This window comes from Petromyzon marinus, unplaced genomic scaffold (assembly GCF_048934315.1).
Source record: "Petromyzon marinus isolate PM22_M1 ecotype Great Lakes invasive population unplaced genomic scaffold, UKy_Petmar_22M1.pri1.0 PM_Scaffold_110, whole genome shotgun sequence".
NCBI lineage: Eukaryota > Metazoa > Chordata > Hyperoartia > Petromyzontiformes > Petromyzontidae > Petromyzon > Petromyzon marinus.
In genome coordinates, this window is record NW_027423070.1 from 272,501 (window position 1) to 292,500 (window position 20,000).

Sequence of the window (20,000 nt, forward strand, 5' to 3'; positions counted from 1 at the left end):
GGCTGAGTCGACCTAGGGGAGGCCCGGGACCGGTTCAGATAATCGTCACTGGTGTTGGCCGTGAGCGGGAATCGAACCCGGGTCGCCAGGTTCATAGCGCAGCGTAGCGCTAACCACTACACTACCGCTCACACAGTGACACACACATATACACACAGTGTTACACACAGTGACACACACAGTGACACACACACAGTGACACACACAGTGACACACACAGTGACACACACACACAGTGTTACACACAGTGACACACACAGTGACACACACACAGTGACACACACAGTGACACACACACAGTGACACACACAGTGACACACACACAGTGACACACACAGTGACACACACACACAGTGACACACACACAGTGACACACACAGTGACACACACACAGTGACACACACAGTGACACACACACACACAGTGACACACACACAGTGACACACACACAGTGACACACACACACAGTGACACACACAGTGACACACACAGTGACACACACACAGTGACACACACACAGTGACACACAGTGACACACACACAGTGACACACACACACAGTGACACACACAGTGACACAAACACAGTGACACACACAGTGACACACACACAGTGACACACACAGTGACACACACAGTGACACACACAGTGACACTCACACAGTGACACACACACAGTGTCACACACAGTGACACACACACAGTGACACACACACAGTGACACACAGTGACACACACAGTGACACACACAGTGACACACACACACAGTGACACACACACAGTGACACACACACAGTGACACACACAGTGACACACACACAGTGACACACACACAGTGAGACACACAGTGACACACACACAGTGACACACACACAGTGACACACACAGTGACACACACAGTGAGACACACATTGACACACACACAGTGACACACACAGTGACACACACATAGTGACACACAGTGACACACACACAGTGACACACACACAGTGACACACACACAGTGACACACACACAGTGACACACACAGTGACACACACACAGTGACACACACACAGTGACACACACACAGTGACACACACAGTGACACACACACAGTGACACACACAGTGACACACACAGTGACACACACAGTGACACTCACACAGTGACACACACACAGTGACACACACACAGTGACACACACACAGTGACACACACAGTGACACAAAGATAACAAAGACAAAGATCCCCCATATAGCCTTAACAGACTGTAGGGGGCAAGTGCTGTTAGCGAGCACCTTTGAAGGCCGGAACGGTACACGAGGGGGTGGGTGGCCAGGACCACGCCCGACCGCCTTTGTCTCCCTAGTGGCGATGTTTACACACCGCTACACCAGGTACTCATTTTAGGCTGAGTCGACCTAGGGGAGGCCCGGGACCGGTTCAGATAATCGTCACTGGTGTTGGCCGTGAGCGGGAATCGAACCCGGGTCGCCAGGTTCATAGCGCAGCGTAGCGCTAACCACTACACTACCGCTCACACAGTGACACACACATATACACACAGTGTTACACACAGTGACACACACAGTGACACACACACAGTGACACACACAGTGACACACACAGTGACACACACACACAGTGTTACACACAGTGACACACACAGTGACACACACACAGTGACACACACAGTGACACACACACAGTGACACACACAGTGACACACACACAGTGACACACACAGTGACACACACACACAGTGACACACACACAGTGACACACACAGTGACACACACACAGTGACACACACAGTGACACACACACACACAGTGACACACACACAGTGACACACACACAGTGACACACACACACAGTGACACACACAGTGACACACACAGTGACACACACACAGTGACACACACACAGTGACACACAGTGACACACACACAGTGACACACACACACAGTGACACACACAGTGACACAAACACAGTGACACACACAGTGACACACACACAGTGACACACACAGTGACACACACAGTGACACACACAGTGACACTCACACAGTGACACACACACAGTGTCACACACAGTGACACACACACAGTGACACACACACAGTGACACACAGTGACACACACAGTGACACACACAGTGACACACACACACAGTGACACACACACAGTGACACACACACAGTGACACACACAGTGACACACACACAGTGACACACACACAGTGAGACACACAGTGACACACACACAGTGACACACACACAGTGACACACACAGTGACACACACAGTGAAACACACATTGACACACACACAGTGACACACACAGTGACACACACATAGTGACACACAGTGACACACACACAGTGACACACACACAGTGACACACACACAGTGACACACACACAGTGACACACACAGTGACACACACACAGTGACACACACAGTGACACACACACAGTGACACACACAGTGACACACACACAGTGACACACACAGTGACACACACAGTGACACACACACAGTGACACACACACAGTGTCACACACAGTGACACACACACAGTGACACACACACAGTGACACACACAGTGACACACACACACAGTGACACACACACAGTGACACACACACAGTGACACACACAGTGACACACACAGTGACAGACACACAGTGACACACACACAGTGAGACACACAGTGACACACACACAGTGACACACACACAGTGACACACACAGTGACACACACAGTGAGACACACATTGACACACACACAGTGACACACACAGTGACACACACATAGTGACACACAGTGACACACACAGTGACACACACACAGTTACACACACAGTGACACACACACAGTGACACACACAGTGACACACACAGTGACACACACACAGTGACACACACAGTGACACACACACAGTGACACACACACAGACACACACAGTGACACACACACAGACAACAACAACAACAACAACCGCCATTCGCCACTAAGTGGCGGTGACGTCACCACGACGCTTGTGCCAGGCTATGTGCACCCTGAGGCCACGTGAAGTGTCGAACGCCCGCTGGCAGGAGGTCACGGGGCAGACCCAGGTGCCACGGGTCGACTGACTGAGATGACGGGCTGATGCACCACCTGTGCCCCCTACTGTGCCAACCTGCTGTGCTTTAGCCACCCGGCGCTCCGCTCGCTGTTGTGAGCGTCGCTCCTCCGCCCTCCGTTGTTGTTGGAGGGCGACTGCCTCCAACTGCCCAGTAGCATCCTTCACGAGCCTCCTCCACAGAGGCCGATCTTGACACCGCTGGTACCAGTCATCGGCAAGTCCACTCAGCTCCACGTCCTCCTGTACCACATCACTCCATCTCTTCTCTAGCCCGTGCCGCGCCCGCTTAGCCCCCTCAATCCGGCCAAACAAAAGCTGTTTCGGCATGCGGTGGCTGGGCATGCGGGCTACATGACCCAGCCATCGCAGCCTTGCCTGCCGGAGGAGCTCACCGATGGGACCCTGCCCAGATCTTTCAAGGATTTGTGAGCTCCTCACACAATCCAGTCTGGTTAAACCCAGGATGGATCGTAGGCAGGTCAGCCTAAATGTTTCTAACCGGCGAAGATGTTCCATTAGGGGGGTCCACGTTTCGCAAGCGTAGAGAAGGGAGGGAATGACCGTGGCCGAGAAGACCTGAAGCTTAGTGCGGAGCGACAGACCAGGTAGCTTCCACACAGCGTTACGCAACCGATGAAAAGATATTGCCGCTCGACTGATTCGGAGTGAGACCTCTGCTGTTAAACTGGAGCCAGTCATAAGCACACTGCCCAGGTATGGGAAACTCTCCACTCTCTCCACACACACACAGTGACACACACAGTGACACACACACAGTGACACACACAGTGACACACACACAGTGACACACACAGTGACACACACACAGTGACACACACAGTGACACACACACAGTGACACACAGTGACACACACACAGTGACACACACAGTGACACTCACAGTGACACACAGTGACACACACACAGACACACACAACAACAACAACCGCCATTCGCCACTAAGTGGCGGTGACGTCACCACGACGCTTGTGCCAGGCTATGTGCACCCTGAGGCCACGTGGAGTGTCGAACGCCCGCTGGCAGGAGGTCACGGGGCAGACCCAGGTGCCACGGGTCGACTGACTGAGACACACTGTGTGTGTGTGTTAGTGTTACTGTGTGTGTCACTGTGTGTGTATCACTGTGTGTGTGTTAGTGTTACTGTGTGTGTCACTGTGTGTGTGTCACTGTGTGTGTGTTAGTGTTACTGTGTGTGTCACTGTGTGTGTGTCACTGTGTATGTGTGTGTCACTGTGTGTGTGTCACTGTGTGTGTGTCACTGTGTGTGTGTCACTGTGTGTGTGTTAGTGTTACTGTGTGTGTCACTGTGTGTGTGTCACTGTGTGTGTGTCACGTGTGTGTGTTATGTGTTTACTGTGTGTGTCACTGTGTGTGTGTCACTGTGTGTGTGTCACTGTGTGTGTGTTAGTGTTACTGTGTGTGTCACTGTGTGTGTGTCACTGTGTGTGTCACTGTGTGTCACTGTGTGTGTATCACTGTGTGTGTGTCACTGTGTGTGTGTGTCACTGTGTGTGTGTCACTGTGTGTGTGTTAGTGTTACTGTGTGTGTCATTGTGTGTGTGTCACTGTGTGTGTGTGCCACTGTGTGTGTGTCACTGTGTGTGTGTCACTGTGTGTGTGTTAGTGTTACTGTGTGTGTCACTGTGTGTGTGTCACTGTGTGTGTGTGCCACTGTGTGTGTGTCACTGTGTGTGTGTCACTGTGTGTGTGTAACACTGTGTGTGTCATTGTGTGTCACTGTGTGTGTCACTGTGTGTGTGACACTGTGTGTGTCACTGTGTGTGTGACACTGTGTGTGTAATACTGTGTGAGTGACACTGTGTGACACTGTGTGTGTGACACTATGTGTGTGACACTGTGTGACACTGTGTGTGTGTGACACTGTGTGTGTAACACTGTGTGTGTGACACTGTGTGTGTGACACTGTGTGTGTAACACTGTGTGTGTGACACTGTGTGTGTGTGACACTGTGTGTGTAACACTGTGTGTGTGACACTGTGTGTGTGTGTGACACTGTGTGACACTGTGTGTGTGTGACACTGTGTGTGTGACACTGTGTGTGTGACACTGTGTGTGTGACACTGTGTGTGTGTGTGACACTGTGTGTGTGACACTGTGTGTGTGACACTGTGTGTGTGTGACACTGTGTGTGTAACACTGTGTGTGACACTGTGTGGTGTGTGACACTGTGTGACACTGTGTGTGTGTGACACTGTGTGTGTGACACTGTGTGTGTGTGTGTGAGACACTGTGTGTGTAACACTGTGTGTGTGACACTGTGTGTGTGTGTGACACTGTGTGTGTAACACTGTGTGTGTGACACTGTGTGTGTGTGACACTGTGTGTGTAACACTGTGTGTGTGACACTGTGTGACACTGTGTGTGTGACACTGTGTGTGTGTGTGACACTGTGTGTGTGACACTGTGTGTGTGTGTGACACTGTGTGTGAGTGACACTGTGTGTGTGACACTGTGTGTGTGACACTGTGTGTCTGACACTGTGTGTGTGTGTGTGACACTGTGTGTGTGACACTGTGTGTGTGACACTGTGTGTGTGTGACACTGTGTGTGTGTCACTGTGTGTGTGACACTGTGTGTGTGTGTCACTGTGTGTGTCACTGTTGTGTGTGTGTCACTGTGTGTGACACTGTGTGTGTGTGTCACTGTGTGTGACACTGTGTGTGTGACACTGTGTGTGTGTGACACTGTGTGTGTGACACTGTGTGTGTGTGACACTGTGTGTGTGACACTGTGTGTGAGTGACACTGTGTCACTGTGTGTCACTGTGTGTGTGTGTGACACTGTGTGTGTGTGACACTGTGTGTGACACTGTGTGACACTGTGTGTGTGACACTGTGTGTGTGTAACACTGTGTGTGTGTGACACTGTGTGTCACTGTGTGTGACACTATGTGTGTGACACTGTGTGTCACTGTGTGTGTGTGAGTGACACTGTGTGTGTGTCACTGTGTGTGACACTGTGTGTGTGACACTGTGTGTGTGTGACACTGTGTGTGTGTGACACTGTGTGTCACTGTGTGTGACACTGTGTGTGACACTGTGTGTCACTGTGTGTGTGACACTGTGTGTGTGACACTGTGTGTGTGTGACATTGTGTGTGTGTGACACTGTGTGTGTGACACTGTGTGTGTGTGACACTGTGTGTGTGTGTGTGACACTGTGTGTGTGTCACTGTGTGTGTGTCACTGTGTGTGGTGTCACTGTGTGTGTGACACTGTGTGTGTGTCACTGTGTGTGTATGTGTGTCCACTGTGTGTTGTGTGTGTGACACTGTGTGTGACACTGTGTGTGTGACACTGTGTGTGTGTGACACTGTGTGACACTGTGTGTGTGTGACACTGTGTGTGTCACTGTGTGTGTGACACTGTGTGTGTCACTGTGTGTGTGTCACTGTGTGTGTGTGACACTGTGTCACTGTGTGTGACACTGTGTGACACTGTGTGTGTGACACTGTGTGTGTAACACTGTGTGTGTGACACTGTGTGTGTGTCACTGTGTGTGTGTGACACTGTGTGACACTGTGTGTGTGACACTGTGTGTGTGACACTGTGTGACACTGTGTGTGTGACACTGTGTGTGTGACACTGTGTGTGTGTGACACTGTGTGTGTAACACTGTGTGTGTGACACTGTGTGTGTGTCACTGTGTGTGTGTGACACTGTGTGACACTGTGTGTGTGACACTGTGTGTGTGACACTGTGTGTGACACTGTGTGTGTGTCACTGTGTGTGTGTGACACTGTGTGTCACTGTGTGTGTGACACTGTGTGTGTGACACTGTGTGTGTGACACTGTGTGAGTGACACTGTGTGAGTGACACTGTGTGTGTGTCACTGTGTGTGTGACACTGTGTGAGTGTCACTGTGTGTGTGACACTGTGTGTGACACTGTGTGTGACACTGTGTGTGTGTCACTGTGTGTGTCACTGTGTGTGTGTGTGTGTCACTGTGTCACTGTGTGTGTGACACTGTGTGAGTGACACTGTGTGTGTGTCACTGTGTGTGTGACACTGTGTGTGTGTCACTGTGTGTGTGACACTGTGTGTGACACTGTGTGTGACACTGTGTGTGTGTCACTGTGTGTGTCACTGTGTGTGTGTGTGTGTCACTGTGTCACTGTGTGTGTGACACTGTGTGAGTGACACTGTGTGTGATTGTGTTTGTGTCACAGCAACTCCAACTCGCGTGCCTGTGGAGCTCAGCACCCCGTCTCTCCACTCCACCTCATCCCCCACAGCCCCTCCCCCCCAGGTACCCCCCACAGCCCCTCCCCTCAGGTACCCCACACAGCCCCTCCCCTCAGGTAATCCCACAGCCCCTCCCCTCAGGTACCCCCACAGCCCCTCCCCTCAGGCACCCCCCACAGCCCCTCCCCTCAGGTAATCCCACAGCCCCTCCCCTCAGGTATCCCCCACAGCCCCTCCCCCCAGGTACCCCCACAGCCCCTCCCCTCAGGTATCCCCCACAGCCCCTCCCCTCAGGTACCCCCCACAGCCCCTCCCCCCCAGGTGTAGTGATGGTGTAGTGATGGTGTAGTGATGGTGTATGGTGTAGTGATGGTGTAGTGATGGTGTAGTGATGGTGTATGGTGTAGTGATGGTGTAGTGATGGTGTATGGTGTAGTGATGGTGTATGGTGTAGTGATGGTGTATGGTGTAGTGATGGTGTAGTGATGGTGTAGTGATGGTGTAGTGATGGTGTATGGTGTAGTGATGGTGTATGGTGTAGTGATGGTGTAGTGATGGTGTATGGTGTAGTGATGGTGTAGTGATGGTGTAGTGATGGTGTAGTGATGGTGTATGGTGTAGTGATGGTGTAGTGATGGTGTAGTGATGGTGTAGTGATGGTGTATGGTGTAGTGATGGTGTATGGTGTAGTGATGGTGTAGTGATGGTGTAGTGATGGTGTATGGTGTAGTGATGGTGTAGTGATGGTGTAGTGATGGTGTATGGTGTAGTGATGGTGTAGTGATGGTGTAGTGATGGTGTAGTGATGGTGTATGGTGTAGTGATGGTGTAGTGATGGTGTAGTGATGGTGTATGGTGTAGTGATGGTGTAGTGATGGTGTAGTGATGGTGTATGGTGTAGTGATGGTGTAGTGATGGTGTAGTGATGGTGTATGGTGTAGTGATGGTGTAGTGATGGTGTAGTGATGGTGTATGGTGTAGTGATGGTGTAGTGATGGTGTAGTGATGATGTAGTGATGGTGTAGTGATGGTGTATGGTGTAGTGATGGTGTAGTGATGGTGTAGTGATGGTGTATGGTGTAGTGATGGTGTAGTGATGGTGTAGTGATGGTGTAGTGATGATGTAGTGATGGTGTAGTGATGGTGTATGGTGTAGTGATGGTGTATGGTGTAGTGATGGTGTAGTGATGGTGTATGGTGTAGTGATGGTGTAGTGATGGTGCAGTGATGGTGTAGTGATGGTGTATGGTGTAGTGATGGTGTATGGTGTAGTGATGGTGTAGTGATGGTGTATGGTGTAGTGATGGTGTAGTGATGGTGTATGGTGTAGTGATGGTGTAGTGATGGTGTATGGTGTAGTGATGGTGCAGTGATGGTGTAGTGATGGTGTATGGTGTAGTGATGGTGTAGTGATGGTGTATGGTGTAGTGATGGTGTAGTGATGGTGTATGGTGTAGTGATGGTGTAGTGATGGTGTATGGTGTAGTGATGGTGTAGTGATGGTGTATGGTGTAGTGATGGTGTAGTGATGGTGTAGTGATGGTGTATGGTGTAGTGATGGTGTAGTGATGGTGTAGTGATGGTGTATGGTGTAGTGATGGTGTAGTGATGGTGTATGGTGTAGTGATGGTGTAGTGATGGTGTATGGTGTAGTGATGGTGTAGTGATGGTGTAGTGATGGTGTATGGTGTAGTGATGGTGTATGGTGTAGTGATGGTGTATGGTGTAGTGATGGTGTAGTGATGGTGTAGTGATGGTGTATGGTGTAGTGATGGTGTGGTGATGGTGTATGGTGTAGTGATGGTGTAGTGATGGTGTAGTGATGGTGTATGGTGTAGTGATGGTGTAGTGATGGTGTATGGTGTAGTGATGGTGTAGTGGTGGTGTATGGTGTAGTGATGTGTATGGTGTAGTGATGGTGTATGGTGTAGTGATGGTGTAGTGGTGGTGTATGGTGTAGTGATGGTGTAGTGATGGTGTATGCTGTAGTGATGGTGTAGTGATGGTGTAGTGATGGTGTATGGTGTTAGTGATGGTGTAGTGATGGTGTAGTGATGGTGTATGGTGTAGTGATGGTGTAGTGATGGTGTAGTGATGGTGTAGTGATGCTGTATGGTGTAGTGATGGTGTATGGTGTAGTGATGGTGTAGTGATGGTGTATGGTTTAGTGATGGTGTATGGTGTAGTGATGGTGTAGTGATGGTGTATGGTGTAGTGATGGTGTAGTGATGGTGTATGGTGTAGTGATGGTGTAGTGATGGTGTATGGTGTAGTGATGGTGTATGGTGTAGTGATGGTGTAGTGATGGTGTATGGTGTAGTGATGGTGTAGTGATGGTGTAGTGATGGTGTAGTGATGGTGTATGGTGTAGTGATGGTGTAGTGATGGTGTATGGTGTAGTGATGGTGTATGGTGTAGTGATGGTGTAGTGATGGTGTATGGTGTAGTGATGGTGTATGGTGTAGTGATGGTGTAGTGATGGTGTATGGTGTAGTGATGGTGTATGGTGTAGTGATGGTGTAGTGATGGTGTAGTGATGGTGCATGGTGTAGTGATGGTGTAGTGATGGTGTATGGTGTAGTGATGGTGTAATGATGGTGTATGGTGTAGTGATGGTGTATGGGTGATGGGTATGGTGTAGTGATGGTGTATGGTGTAGTGATGGTGTAGTGATGGTGTATGGTGTAGTGATGGTGTAGTGATGGTGTAGTGATGGTGTATGGTGTAGTGATGGTGTAGTATGGTGTAGTGATGGTGTATGGTGTAGTGATGGTGTAGTGATGGTGTATGGTGTAGTGATGGTGTAGTGATGGTGTAGTGATGGTGTAGTGATGGTGTATGGTGTAGTGATGGTGTAGTGATGGTGTAGTGATGGTGTAGTGATGGTGTATGGTGTAGTGATGGTGTAGTGATGGTGTAGTGATGGTGTAGTGATGGTGTATGGTGTAGTGATGGTGTATGGTGTAGTGATGGTGTATGGTGTAGTGATGGTGTAGTGATGGTGTAGTGATGGTGTATGGTGTAGTGATGGTGTAGTGATGGTGTATGGTGTAGTGATGGTGTAGTGATGGTGTATGGTGTAGTGATGGTGTATGGTGTAGTGATGGTGTAGTGATGGTGTAGTGATGGTGTATGTGTATGGTGTAGTGATGGTGTAGTGATGGTGTAGTGATGGTGTATGGTGTAGTGATGGTGCAGTGATGGTGTAGTGATGGTGTATGGTGTAGTGATGGTGTATGGTGTAGTGATGGTGTAGTGATGGTGTATGGTGTAGTGATGGTGTAGTGATGGTGTAGTGATGGTGTATGGTGTAGTGATGGTGTAGTGATGGTGTAGTGATGGTGTATGGTGTAGTGATGGTGTAGTGATGGTGTATGGTGTAGTGATGGTGTAGTGATGGTGTAGTGATGGTGTATGGTGTAGTGATGGGTGATGGTGTAGTGATGGTGTATGGTGGTATGGTGTAGTGATGGTGTAGTGATGGTGTATGGTGTAGTGATGGTGTAGTGATGGGTAGTGATGGTGTATGGTGTAGTGATGGTGTATGGTGTAGTGATGGTGTATGGTGTAGTGATGGTGTAGTGATGGGTAGTGATGGTGTAGTGATGGTGTATGGTGTAGTGATGGTGTAGTGATGGTGTAGTGATGGTGTATGGTGTAGTGATGGTGTAGTGATGGTGTATGGTGTAGTGATGGTGTATGGTGTAGTGATGGTGTAGTGATGGTGTAGTGATGGTGTATGGTGTAGTGATGGTGTAGTGATGGTGTAGTGATGGTGTATGGTGTAGTGATGGTGTATGGTGTAGTGATGGTGTAGTGATGGTGTAGTGATGGTGTATGGTGTAGTGATGGTGTATGGTGTAGTGATGGTGTATGGTGTAGTGATGGTGTAGTGATGGTGTATGGTGTAGTGATGGTGTATGGTGTAGTGATGGTGTATGGTGTAGTGATGGGGTATGGTGTAGTGATGGTGTATGGTGTAGTGATGTGTGTAGTGATGGTGTATGGTGTAGTGATGGTGTATGGTGTAGTGATGGTGTAGTGATGGTGTAGTGATGGTGTAGTGATGGTGTAGTGATGGTGTAGTGATGGTGTATGTAGTGATGGTGTAGTGATGGTGTAGTGATGGTGTATGGTGTAGTGATGGTGTAGTGATGGTGTATGGTGTAGTGATGGTGTATGGTGTAGTGATGGTGTTGGTGTAGTGATGGTGTAGTGATGGTGTATGGTGTGTAGTGATGGTGTATGGTGTAGTGATGGTGTATGGTGTAGTGATGGTGTAGTGATGGTGTATGGTGTAGTGATGGTGTAGTGATGGTGTAGTGATGGTGTATGGTGTAGTGATGGTGTAGTGGTGTAGTGATGGTGTAGTGATGGTGTATGGTGTAGTGATGGTGTATGGTGTAGTGATGGTGTAGTGATGGGTAGTGATGATGTATGGTGTAGTGATGGTGTAGTGATGGTGTAGTGATGGTGTATGGTGTAGTGATGGTGTAGTGATGGTGTAGTGATGGTGTATGGTGTAGTGATGGTGTAGTGATGGTGTAGTGATGGTGTAGTGATGGTGTATGGTGTAGTGATGGTGTAGTGATGGTGTAGTGATGGTGTATGGTGTAGTGATGGTGTAGTGATGGTGTAGTGATGGTGTATGGTGTAGTGATGGTGTAGTGATGGTGTAGTGATGGTGTATGGTGTAGTGATGGTGTAGTGATGGTGTAGTGATGGTGTATGGTGTAGTGATGGTGTAGTGATGGTGTATGGTGTAGTGATCGTGTAGTGATGGTGTAGTGATGGTGTAGTGATGGTGTATGGTGTAGTGATGGTGTAGTGATGGTGTACTGATGGTGTAGTGATGGTGTAGTGATGGTGTATGGTATAGTGATGGTGTATGGTGTAGTGATGGTGTAGTGATGGTGTAGTGATGGTGTATGGTGTAATGATGGTGTATGGTGTAGTGATGGTGTAGTGATGGTGTATGTTGTAGTGATGGTGTAGTGATGTTGTATGGTGTAGTGATGGTGTATGGTGTAGTGATGGTGTAGTGATGGTGTAGTGATGGTGTATGGTGTAGTGATGGTGTAGTGATGGTGCAGTGATGGTGTAGTGCTGGTGTATGGTGTAGTGATGGTGTAGTGATGGTGTATGGTGTAGTGATGGTGTAGTGATGGTGTAGTGATGGTGTATGGTGTAGTGATGGTGTAGTTATGGTGTAGTGATGGTGTATGGTGTAGTGATGGTGTAGTGATGGTGTATGGTGTAGTGATGGTGTAGTGATGGTGTAGTGATGGTGTAGTGATGGTGTAGTGATGGTGTATGGTGTAGTGATGGTGTATGGTGTAGTGATGGTGTATGGTGTAGTGGTGGTGTAGTGATGGTGTAGTGATGGTGTAGTGATGGTGTAGTGATGGTGCATGGTGTAGTGATGGTGTAGTGATGGTGTATGGTGTAGTGATGGTGTAGTGATGGTGTATGGTGTAGTGATGGTGTATGGTGTAGTGATGGTGTAGTGATGGTGTAGTGATGGTGTATGGTGTAGTGATGGTGTAGTGATGGTGTATGGTGTAGTGATGGTGTAGTGATGGTGTATGGTGTAGTGATGGTGTAGTGATGGTGTAGTGATGGTGTATGGTGTAGTGATGGTGTAGTGATGGTGTAGTGATGGTGTATGGTGTAGTGATGGTGTAGTGATGGTGTAGTGATGGTGTATGGTGTAGTGATGGTGTAGTGGTGGTGTAGTGATGGTGTATGGTGTAGTGATGGTGTACGGTGTAGTGATGGTGTAGTGATGGTGTAGTGATGGTGTATGGTGTAGTGATGGTGTATGGTGTAGTGTTGGTGTAGTGATGGTGTAGTGATGGTGTATGGTGTAGTGATGGTGTATGGTGTAGTGATAGTGTAGTGATGGTGTAGTGATGGTGTATGGTGTAGTGGTGGTGTATGGTGTAGTGATGGTGTAGTGGTGGTGTAGTGATGGTGTATGGTGTAGTGATGGTGTAGTGATGGTGTAGTGATGGTGTATGGTGTAGTGATGGTGTATGGTGTAGTGATGGTGTATGGTGTAGTGATGGTGTATGGTGTAGTGATGGTGTAGTGATGGTGTATGGTGTAGTGATGGTGTATGGTGTAGTGATGGTGTATGGTGTAGTGATGGTGTAGTGATGGTGTATGGTGTAGTGATGGTGTATGGTGTAGTGATGGTGTATGGTGTAGTGATGGTGTAGTGATGGTGTATGGTGTAGTGATGGTGTATGGTGTAGTGATGGTGTATGGTGTAGTGATGGTGTAGTGATGGTGTAGTGATGGTGTATGGTGTAGTGATGGTGTAGTGATGGTGTATGGTGTAGTGATGGTGTAGTGATGGTGTAGTGATGGTGTATGGTGTAGTGATGGTGTAGTGATGGTGTAGTGATGGTGTATGGTGTAGTGATGGTGTAGTGATGGTGTAGTGATGGTGTATGGTGTAGTGATGGTGTAGTGATGGTGTAGTGATGGTGTAGTGATGGTATATGGTGTAGTGATGGTGTATTGATGGTGTATGGTGTAGTGATGGTGTAGTGATGGTGTAGTGATGGTGTAGTGATGGTGTAGTGATGGTGTATGTGTAGTGATGGTGTAGTGATGGTGTAGTTATGGTGTATGGTGTAGTGATGGTGTAGTGATGGTGTAGTGATGGTGTATGGTGTAGTGATGGTGTAGTGATGGTGTAGTGATGGCGTATGGTGTAGTGATGGTGTAGTGATGGTGTAGTGATGGTGTATGGAGTAGTGATGGTGTAGTGATGGTGTATGGTGTAGTGATGGTGTAGTGATGGTGTAGTGATGGTGTAGTGATGGCGTATTGGTGTAGTGATGGTGTATGGTGTAGTGATGGTGTAGTGATGGTGTAGTGATGGTGTAGTGATGGTGTATGGTGTAGTGATGGTGTAGTGATGGTGTATGGTGTAGTGATGGTGTTGTGATGGTGTAGTGATGGTGTATGGTGTAGTGATGGTGTAGTGATGGTGTAGTGATGGTGTAGTGATGGTGTATGGTGTAGTGATGGTGTAGTGATGGTGTATGGTGTAGTGATGGTGTTGTGATGGTGTAGTGATGGTGTATGGTGTAGTGTATGGTGTAGTGATGGTGTAGTGATGGTGTATGGTGTAGTGATGGTGTTGTGGATGGTGTAGTGATGGTGTATGGTGTAGTGTATGGTGTAGTGATGGTGTATGGTGTAGTGATGGTGTTGTGATGGTGTAGTGATGGTGTATGGTGTAGTGTATGGTGTAGTGATGGTGTAGTGATGGTGTAGTGATGGTGTATGGTGTAGTGATGGTGTAGTGATGGTGTAGTGATGGTGTATGGTGTAGTGGTGGTGTAGTGATGGTGTATGGTGTAGTGATGGTGTATGGTGTAGTGATGGTGTATGGTGTAGTGATGGTGTAGTGATGGTGTATGGTGTAGTGATGGTGTATGGTGTAGTGATGGTGTATGGTGTAGTGATGGTGTAGTGATGGTGTAGTGATGGTGTATGGTGTAGTGATGGTGTATGGTGTAGTGATGGTGTATGGTGTAGTGATGGTGTAGTGATGGTGTAGTGATGGTGTATGGTGTAGTGATGGTGTAGTGATGGTGTATGGTGTAGTGATGGTGTTGTGATGGTGTAGTGATGGTGTATGGTGTAGTGTATGGTGTAGTGATGGTGTAGTGATGGTGTATGGTGTAGTGATGGTGTTGTGATGGTGTAGTGATGGTGTATGGTGTAGTGTATGGTGTAGTGATGGTGTATTGATGGTGTATGGTGTAGTGATGGTGTAGTGATGCTGTAGTGATGGTGTAGTGATGGTGTAGTGATAGTGTCGTGATTGTGTAGTGATGGTGTAGTGATGGTGTAGTGATGGTGTATGGTGTAGTGATGGTGTATGGTGTATGGTGTAGTGATGGTGTAGTGATGGTGTATGGTGTAGTGATGGTGTAGTGATGGTGTATGGTGTAGTGATGGTGTAGTGATGGTGTATGGTGTAGTGATGGTGTAGTGATGGTGTATGGTGTAGTGATGGTGTAGTGATGGTGTAGTGTGATGCCTGTCGCTGCTGCATCCCTAGACTCAGCTACAGCAGAAGCAGCAGAACTCACTCACTCAGCTGCCTTGTCACTCAGCTGCCTTGTCACTCAGCTGCCTTGTCACTCAGCTGCCTTGTCACTCAGCTGCCTTGTCACTCAGCTGCCTTGTCACTCAGCTGCCTCGTCACTCACCTTGTCACTCAGCTGCCTTGTCACTCAGCTGCCTTGTCACTCAGCTGCCTTGTCACTCAGCTGCCTTGTCACTCAGCTGCCTTGTCACTCAGCTGCCTTGTCACTCAGCTGCCTTGTCACTCAGCTGCCTTGTCACTCAGCTGCCTCGTCACTCACCTTGTCACTCAGCTGCCTTGTCACTCAGCTGCCTCGTCACTCAGCTGTCTTACACTCAGCCTCGTCACTCAGCTGCCTTGTCACCCGCCTTGTCACTCAGCTGCCTTGTCACTCAGCTGCCTCGTCACTCAGCTGCCTTGTCACTCAGCTGCCTTGTCACTCAGCTGCCTCGTCACCCGCCTTGTCACTCAGCTGCCTTGTCACTCAGCTGCCTTGTCACTCAGCTGCCTTGTCACTCAGCTGCCTCGTCACTCAGCTGCCTTGTCACTCAGCTGCCTTGTCACTCAGCTGCCTTGTCACTCAGCTGTCTTATCACTCAGCTGCCTCGTCACTCAGCTGCCTTGTCACTCAGCTGCTTCGTCACTCAGCTGCCTTGTCACTCAGCTGCCTTGTCACTCGCCTTGTCACTCAGCTGCCTTGTCACTCGCCTTGTCACTCAGCTGCCTTGTCACTCGCCTTGTCACTCAGCTGCCTTGTCACTCAGCTGCCTCGTCACTCGCCTTGTCACTCAGCTGCCTTGTCACTCAGCTGCCTTGTCACTCGCCTTGTCACTCAGCTGCCTTGTCACTCAGCTGCCTCGTCACTTGCCTTGTCACTCAGCTGCCTTGTCACTCAGCTGCCTTGTCACTCAGCTGCCTCGTCACTCAGCTGCCTCGTCACTCAGCTGCCTTGTCACTCAGCTGCCTCGTCACTCAGCTGCCTTGTCACTCAGCTGCCTCGTCACTCAGCTGCCTTGTCACTCAGCTGCCTTGTCACCCACCTTGTCACCCGCCTTGTCACTCAGCTGCCTTGTCACTCGCCTTGTCACTCAGCTGCCTTGTCACTCAGCTGCCTCGTCACTTGCCTTGTCACTCAGCTGCCTTGTCACTCAGCTGCCTTGTCACTCAGCTGCCTTGTCACTCGCCTTGTCACTCAGCTGCCTTGTCACTCAGCTGCCTCGTCACTTGCCTTGTCACTCAGCTGCCTTGTCACTCAGCTGCCTTGTCACTCAGCTGCCTCGTCACTCAGCTGCCTCGTCACTCAGCTGCCTTGTCACTCAGCTGCCTTGTCACTCAGCTGCCTTGTCACTCAGCTGTCTTATCACTCAGCTGCCTCGTCACTCAGCTGCCTTGTCACTCAGCTGCTTCGTCACTCAGCTGCCTTGTCACTCAGCTGCCTTGTCACTCGCCTTGTCACTCAGCTGCCTTGTCACTCGCCTTGTCACTCAGCTGCCTTGTCACTCGCCTTGTCACTCAGCTGCCTTGTCACTCAGCTGCCTCGTCACTCGCCTTGTCACTCAGCTGCCTTGTCACTCAGCTGCCTTGTCACTCGCCTTGTCACTCAGCTGCCTTGTCACTCAGCTGCCTCGTCACTTGCCTTGTCACTCAGCTGCCTTGTCACTCAGCTGCCTTGTCACTCAGCTGCCTCGTCACTCAGCTGCCTCGTCACTCAGCTGCCTTGTCACTCAGCTGCCTCGTCACTCAGCTGCCTTGTCACTCAGCTGCCTTGTCACCCACCTTGTCACCCGCCTTGTCACTCAGCTGCCTTGTCACTCGCCTTGTCACTCAGCTGCCTTGTCACTCAGCTGCCTCGTCACTTGCCTTGTCACTCAGCTGCCTTGTCACTCAGCTGCCTTGTCACTCAGCTGCCTTGTCACTCGCCTTGTCACTCAGCTGCCTTGTCACTCAGCTGCCTCGTCACTTGCCTTGTCACTCAGCTGCCTTGTCACTCAGCTGCCTTGTCACTCAGCTGCCTCGTCACTCAGCTGCCTCGTCACTCAGCTGCCTTGTCACTCAGCTGCCTCGTCACTCAGCTGCCTCGTCACTCAGCTGCCTTGTCACTCAGCTGCCTTGTCACTCAGCTGCCTTGTCACTCAGCTGCCTTGTCACTCAGCTGCCTTGTCACTCAGCTGCCTTGTCACTCAGCTGCCTCGTCACTCGCCTTGTCACCCGCCCTGTCACTCAACTGCCTTGTCACTCACCTTGTCACCCGCCTTGTCACTCAGCTGCCTTGTCACCCGCCTTGTCACCCCGCCCTGTCACTCAGCTGCCTTGTCACTCACTCACCTTGTCACTCACTCACCTTGTCACTCACTCACCTTGTCACTCAGCTGCCTTGTCACTCACCTTGTCACTCAGCTGCCTCGTCACTCAGCTGCCTCGTCACTCAGCTGCCTCGTCACTCAGCTGCCCTGTCACTCACCTTGTCACCCACCTTGTCACTCACCCACCTTGTCACTCAGCTGCCTCGTCACTCAGCTGCCCTGTCACTCACCTTGTCACCCACCTTGTCACTCACCCACCTTGTCACTCAGCTGCCTCGTCACTCAGCTGCCCTGTCACTCACCTTGTCACCCACCTTGTCACTCACCCACCTTGTCACTCAGCTGCCTCGTCACTCAGCTGCCCTGTCACTCACCTTGTCACCCACCTTGTCACTCACCCACCTTGTCACTCAGCTGCCTCGTCACTCAGCTGCCCTGTCACTCACCTTGTCACCCACCTTGTCACTCACCCACCTTGTCACTCAGCTGCCTCGTCACTCAGCTGCCTTGTCACTCACCTTGTCACCCACCTTGTCACTCACCCACCTTGTCACTCAGCTGCCTCGTCACTCAGCTGCCCTGTCACTCACCTTGTCACCCACCTTGTCACTCACCCACCTTGTCACTCAGCTGCCTCGTCACTCAGCTGCCCTGTCACTCACCTTGTCACCCACCTTGTCACTCACCCACCTTGTCACTCAGCTGCCTCGTCACTCAGCTGCCTTGTCACTCACCTTGTCACCCACCTTGTCACTCACCCACCTTGTCACTCAGCTGCCTCGTCACTCAGCTGCCCTGTCACTCACCTTGCCACCCACCTTGTCACTCACCCACCTTGTCACTCAGCTGCCTCGTCACTCAGCTGCCTTGTCACTCACCTTGTCACCCACCTTGTCACTCACCCACCTTGTCACTCAGCTGCCTCGTCACTCAGCTGCCCTGTCACTCACCTTGTCACCCACCTTGTCACTCACCCACCTTGTCACTCAGCTGCCTCGTCACTCAGCTGCCCTGTCACTCACCTTGTCACCCACCTTGTCACTCACCCACCTTGTCACTCAGCTGCCTCGTCACTCAGCTGCCTTGTCACTCACCTTGTCACCCACCTTGTCACTCACCCACCTTGTCACTCAGCTGCCTCGTCACTCAGCTGCCCTGTCACTCACCTTGCCACCCACCTTGTCACTCACCCACCTTGTCACTCAGCTGCCTCGTCACTCAGCTGCCTTGTCACTCACCTTGTCACCCACCTTGTCACTCACCCACCTTGTCACTCAGCTGCCTCGTCACTCAGCTGCCCTGTCACTCACCTTGTCACCCACCTTGTCACTCACCCACCTTGTCACTCAGCTGCCTCGTCACTCAGCTGCCCTGTCACTCACCTTGTCACTCACCTTGTCACCCGCCCTGTCACCCTCCCCGTCACCCCTCGGCAGGCGAGTGGCGGTGCCGCCGGCTTCCCGTACAGCGTGCACCTGGGGGCGATGCAGCACCTGAAGGAGCAGTTGGAGCGGAGGACCTGGGAGCTGCAACACAGCATTGAGAATCAGCAGCAGGAGCTGGGCACCATCAGGGAGCAGCTGCGGATCGTACAGTCATCCATGCCTACGGTGAGAGAGACACGGGGAGACACGGGGAGAGAGAGATGGAGAGAGAGATGGAGGGAGAGAGACACAGAGACAGAGAGCGAGAGAGAGAGATGGAGAGAGAGACACAGAGACACACACACACAGAGACACACAGAGACACAGAGACACACACAGAGAGACAGAGAACCTGGGAGCTGCAACACAGCATTGAGAATCAGCAGCAGGAGCTGGGCACCATCAGGGAGCAGCTGCGGATCGTACAGTCATCCATGCCTACGGTGAGAGAGACACGGGGAGACACGGGGAGAGAGAGATGGAGAGAGAGATGGAGGGAGAGAGACACAGAGACAGAGAGCGAGAGAGAGAGATGGAGAGAGAGACACAGAGACACACACACACAGAGACACACAGAGACACAGAGACACACACAGAGAGACAGAGAACCTGGGAGCTGCAACACAGCATTGAGAATCAGCAGCAGGAGCTGGGCACCATCAGGGAGCAGCTGCGGATCGTACAGTCATCCATGCCTACGGTGAGAGAGACACGGGGAGAGAGACACGGAGAGAGAGAGATGGAGAGAGAGATGGAGGGAGAGAGACACAGAGACAGAGAGCGAGAGAGAGAGATGGAGAGAGAGACACAGAGACACACACACAC

The 20,000-nt window shown here is 50.6% G+C and overlaps 1 protein-coding gene across 1 annotated transcript in view; it reads left to right on the top strand.

The window, feature by feature from the left end:
- LOC116938316 (circadian locomoter output cycles protein kaput-like) overlaps positions 1-20,000 on the top strand; it is a 144,109-nt gene that overhangs the window by 120,249 nt on the left and 3,860 nt on the right. The window contains exons 16-17 of the mRNA XM_076063396.1: positions 7,323-7,402; positions 19,188-20,000. The exon at positions 19,188-20,000 is cut by the window's right edge and continues 3,860 nt beyond it. Coding sequence (XP_075919511.1) covers positions 7,323-7,402; positions 19,188-19,622 — 515 coding nt within the window. The 3' untranslated portion in view covers positions 19,623-20,000. The remainder of the gene's footprint in view (positions 1-7,322; positions 7,403-19,187) is intronic.